Below are 5,586 nucleotides of genomic sequence, written 5' to 3'. Positions count from 1 at the left end.
ATTAAAGACATGTTTGGCTGGACCACCAATACTCTACAAAAAGCACATCCTCAATGTACTGTCTCAATGTTACAATAATGATATCCATTTCATACAAGCCTACATTCGTATAATATATACAATCAAATATGTTAATAGTATTTGTTGTGAAGAAGTGGGATCTTGATTGGGAACATGTTCCTATCATAATTTATTCATTTCATGTGTACTTGAACATGAAAACCACGTCTACCTACGTTAGCAGCTAGCACACTACAATTTATTCAATGTCTACGTAACTCTCATGGACATTATTGGAGTCTTTTTCTAATCGTTTTTTCATGTTTTGCAATTCTTTTTTCTTTTGACTCCTATATATAATAAAGTTATATGTTATCATTAAAAAAAATATCTGAACATTTAACATTAAAAAGTTAAACACCACCATGCACCCTATCCTAATTTTCCATGGATCTACTTTTTTTATTATGAGAAAGTCGTCATTTCAATGTCGATTTTCCAACTAATTTTTACTTTTTAAATAATTATGGTGAGAAATCAGCTTTTCAAAGCTGACTTTATTCAAGGCACCTTGGTAAGAATTGGTGTAAACATGAATTCCCCAGTCTTTTAATTTTGACAACTGATATTTTTAAATATCATATGATAGACGAGATATTTATTATCCGTATCAAAATATTATTCAGATTATCTAGTTCAGAAATAGGTACCAGATTCAGTGGTACGACAAAACTCAGCTTTCAATGGGGACAGTATTAGATGTGAGGGGTGTTGGTTAGGAACATTATGAAATGGGAATGGGAAAACATGAAATTGAAAGGGGCATTTATATCCTATCTCCGCTACAGCCGCTACTATTCATGAAGATAATTACAATTCCTTGTTCGGTGAAAGTGATAGGAATTTAATATTGTTTTGTTTTGCATAAACGTCATTCATTGCATGGATGTTACACATTTGGGCTTTGGTCCATTTCCATCCATATGCTAAGAAAAATAAAGAGCTTCTTTTAACACCCCCTTTTCTATATATACAAAAAAGACACATGAACCAGAAAATATACTTACTGATTGTTCTTAATACAATGGAAATTTTATCAGAGTTCAGTTATTAATTGTGTATATAGTATAGTATACTCTGCATGCAAAGTATCTGCATGTCTTGATTTCTTTGTATACATAGACAGTACATAAACTTTTTATTTTTATTAATCCATTTTCCTATCATTTCAGATCATCAATATTATTCAAAATCAAACTTGAATTGATTTTATAGATCAATAACATGTATTGGCAGTTGAACTCGTACCAGCATCTTTTATGGGAATTGAGTCGAGAACCATTCCTTCTGCACCACAGCGACGGGTCCTGAAGTCATCAAGCTGCCTTGTATTATACGTTGTGACACTGCTTGTGGTTTCTGTTAGTGTCGTCACTTTTCCCATCTCAGCTATTGCTTTCATCCGGATACGCTCAGCTCTAGAGCCAATAACCTGTCCGAGGATAGAAGCTGCGATGGTCAATGCCATTGCTGATTTAGGCATCAGTACTGACTTCCGAAGCATGGCTATAAAGGGAACGGCAGCATGCACAGCTGCAAACCAAGACAATGAGAATTTCTTGGTATGCTCCTTCCACATACCCAAAGGCACGTTAAGAGCCATGCCTAATGCAGCAATAGCAAGCATTTTAGCAGGAAGAGGCTGAGGTCGCAAGTTTTTAACAAAGGCTGTACGAGCAAGGGCGGCCCTTGCAGCAACAACTGCTGCTGGGCATTTAAATTTCATGGCAGTTGGTGGCTTCAGAGCTGTTGCAACAAGGGGGACAACACGGCTTGCAGCTCTATAAGACTTGGCAATCGGGCAGTTTCCCTTTTCCAACCATTCGTTTCCAAGAGCTTCGTGCTTTGACATTTCTCCTTTCTGGAATTGAAGCATGATAGAGAAAAGGAAAAAAATCAATATATGCCACGTTTCAAATGTTCAAAATAATAAATAGGTAGCAAGAAATAAAACATGTGTCTTTGGTTCTACGATGACAATTGATTTTGAATGAAAGTGGGTTGACGTAAAGTGATTTGTGTTTACATACGTTCATATAAAAGTGAATTGAAGAAGAAATTTAGGCTAATATTAGAGGCAAACGCTCTTACTTCAAGTTAGAATCAGTGTTTATTTGTATCAAACCCACCGTGATACAAGCAAGCCCACTGTGATACCAAACATGCGCTCGATTTTAGAGGCAAAACTAATTCTACTCTTTTGATATGAAAAAAAAAAAAAACTAATTCTACTCGAGAACATCCAAACATGTCAAATCAATTCTATACCTACGGAATCAATTTTGCCTCTCCAACAAAAGTGGAACCAAATTACCTAGCATACACTAAGCATATTGAATGAAACTCAATATGTTTCAAAGGTTTAAATAATTAATAGGCAGCAGAAAAGAAAAACATTAAGCATATTGAAACCTGCCCTGTGATCCACATCAGTTACAGTAAAATTATTGCCAGTTGTTTGGGTCTAAATCAAAATGAAAACGACTAGAATATATCAGGCCAATAACCACATTACATGTATCCTACCAGAAACTAATTGCATGCAGAGGTGTTAAATATCACAATGGATTTCCCTTTTGCTAAACAAACTCCTAAGCATGTGTTAATATCAAAAAATGGAAAAGCCGGCACCAAGAAACTGATTTTACCTGAGATGAATATTCCTTTTTGTTTGATGATTCAGAATTCTTCTGTTTCTTCCATTTCTCAGAAAAATCCCCAAAATTAAATGGGCTACCTAATCCAAAGGATGATAGACTAATGGAAGCAGCTTTTCCAGCCAAAGGGTTAAAAACAGGCATAGAATCAGCTTCCTTGTTACCATTATGAAAGTCAGATCTCTCAGAAAGAGGAACAATGCCATTTTTCCCATGAAAAAGCTTAAAAGCCATATCAAAACTAGGACCATCTTCAAATATTGGACCAGTTGCTCCACGCACCTGAGCATCAAGAATAAAGTAAATTAGCTCGAATTTGAACTAGCAGGATAGAAGATAGGTGAAAAAGGCACAAAGATGAATTAACTTACAGGAATGGAGAATTTTGTCGAAGCAAAAGAGAAGTTTGTAGGTTCATCGATATTTCTCAAAAACGGGCACCTTTGGATGTCTCTCATATCAAAGGGGCAATCAGATCCATCACCATTCATTCCCTTTAAAAAGAAGTCCATTTCTTCCTTTTGTTGAAACAATTTCTTCTAGCAACAACGAAAAAATTCTACAAATCAACAAATCACATGAAACCAATCACATTAGTTAACATATCAACTACGCTCTTTTGCAAGGAACCAACATTACGTTAAACAATAACATATAATGAAATATAAGTTTAAGATAAATAAGGCACCTAAAAGTGAATGAAATTGAAAAACAACATATTTAGCATCAACAAAACAACTACAAATGTAGTAAAAAGTTCAAAAGGAAGAGATTGAGTTGACTATAAAACATAATGTGTACATTCTCTCAAATTGAACAAAAAATTTGTCCCAATCCCATGTGTAATTTGTCAAATTGAACAAAAACATAATGTCTCAATCACTATCTTCTAAATTAAACAAATTACAAAACTGATTCTAGAGGTATAAAATTGAATTTGACATGTTTGGTTACTCTCTGGTAGAATTTATTTTGGCGTCAAAATTGATTCTAACTTGAAACTAAAAATTGTAGCTTTTTATTCTAGAATTGATTTTTACACTCAAAATTATAGTTAAACTTACTTTTACATCAATTAACCTTAATTTAACTTTTAGCCAGAATCAATTCACCAAAAATCAATTTTTGTCACAGTAGAACCAAACACAAGTAGCTTTAAGCTTAAAGAAAAAGAACAATTCTGACTAATCAAAGAAACTTAAGAAAAATAAAAAAATTAAGTTATTTCCAAATTTTTACGTTAGAAAAATTCATTTCATATAGTTCCACAACAATGAAGGTTTGGAAGCTTCGAGAGTTACAAATACAACAACACATACACAGAAACTATAATAGATAATTATGATTTAATGAATAATTAAACATGATTAAGAGTAATCCAGTTTCTACCAATAATAACTGAAAACATGAGAAAAACGAGAAATTCTAAAGCATGAATGTATGAATATACAAAAACCTAACGAAAAATGAATTGATATGATTGAATTGGTAAAATAAAATCACGCTAATGGGAAATGGAATTCGAAAATTGAAAATCGAAAGCGTAGAGAGAGAGAGAGAGAGAGAGAGTACCGAGAGAAGAGAAGAGCTTCGAAGACGTGTGGTTGCCACATGCACGTGTGTCGAGAACGCGATGGTTTAAAGAAATGAATCAATGCACGTGCTTAACAAACTATATTTATTTTTTCACACTAGTAAATATATATAGCAAATGAATAATTTTTTTTTATCTTTTTAAACACATCAATAATTTAGCAAATTTTAAACAAATTTGTTTAAACGTGTAACTATGTCTATAAGTAAAAAATCATTTTAAAACTATGTATTTCTTTTATAAATAGTATAAATAAAATATAATTAGTTTCAGTAAAGATGAGTTGAATATTAAATTTAATCAAAATTATTTCAGTGATCATTTATCTTATTTATTTGTAACATTTAGGTCTTTTATCTTTTATTTTTTTCATTTAGGTTTTTATGTTTTTAGGAAGTACACAAGATTATCTCTATTTTCAATTTTTTGCTCCAAAAAGACAACAACACTAACATGGAGACCGAGTCATTATTTTAATTACTTTTTTTATTTAAAACAATTAACTAGCGTGAAATGATTTCCCTTTTATCCTCATCTCTTTTTAAGGTTCTTCTACAAATCCAAAAAAATCGACCATCTCCATCATCTTCTTTCATATACACAACAACACAACATTCAAATCCATAACTCATTGTTACTCTTGCCTTAATTGAAAAACAAATGATCTTAAAAAGACAAAGGATTTAAACAGAAAAAAGAAGATGATAAAAGATCAATCTGTCCTTTCAAAAAAAAAAAAGATCAATCTGTCAAAAAAAAAAAAAGAAGATAAAAGACCAAGTGTAACAAATAAATAAAATAAAAGACATCTAGAGTATATTGACTAAATTTTTTTTTTTTAACAGGGTTCAAATTTTGAGTTTTCATCTCGTAGGAGTTTAGACCTTTGTGCAGGATCGTTTCTTTTTTTAATGGATGATTTATGGTTATATATCAAAACAAGACTAAAAAAATTATGTTCTTCTGAAAGAATTGTAACTTTTTATTTAATTCTTTTTTTTTTTGCAATAAATAGTTAAAAGTATTACTGAAAAAATAGTAGTTAATCGATATATACAGACATACAATAGTTTTTAATAAAAATGACAATACGGATTCTCCATTTCTTCACACTTAAATAAATGAATTTAACCATCAAATTACTTAAAAAAAATAAAATAAATACCAGCTAGTGGGAACTACTAATTTATCTTGAGCAAATAGTCACTTTAGTCCCTGACTCTGCACCTCGCTGTCACATAGGTCCCTGACTCAGGATTAAATACAAACAAGTCC

General features: G+C 31.8%; 1 protein-coding gene across 2 annotated transcripts; it reads right to left on the bottom strand.

Moving 5' to 3' along the window:
- Positions 1-1,046: 1,046 nt before the first annotated feature.
- Positions 1,047-4,328, bottom strand: LOC146920542 (uncharacterized). Of its 2 annotated transcripts, none has more exons than XM_085713953.1 (4): positions 4,107-4,328; positions 3,089-3,276; positions 2,709-2,999; positions 1,047-1,921 (listed from the first exon to the last, which is right to left on the bottom strand). In XM_085713953.1, exons 2-4 carry the CDS (start codon positions 3,227-3,229, stop codon positions 1,277-1,279), a joined length of 1,077 nt encoding a protein of 358 aa, XP_085570079.1. In that variant the 5' UTR covers positions 3,230-3,276; positions 4,107-4,328; the 3' UTR covers positions 1,047-1,276. The 2 variants fall into 2 exon arrangements, with proteins under 2 accessions (XP_085570079.1, XP_085570078.1); XM_085713952.1 differs by having other exon boundaries at positions 4,290-4,328.
- Between the last annotated feature and the right edge of the window lie 1,258 nt (positions 4,329-5,586).

This window comes from Medicago sativa, chromosome 5, assembly GCF_051527215.1.
Source record: "Medicago sativa cultivar Bolivia chromosome 5, Bolivia_mono, whole genome shotgun sequence".
Taxonomy (NCBI): domain Eukaryota; kingdom Viridiplantae; phylum Streptophyta; class Magnoliopsida; order Fabales; family Fabaceae; genus Medicago; species Medicago sativa.
Note: the sequence above shows the minus strand (reverse complement) of the source record. Positions and strands in the feature narration are given on the sequence as shown.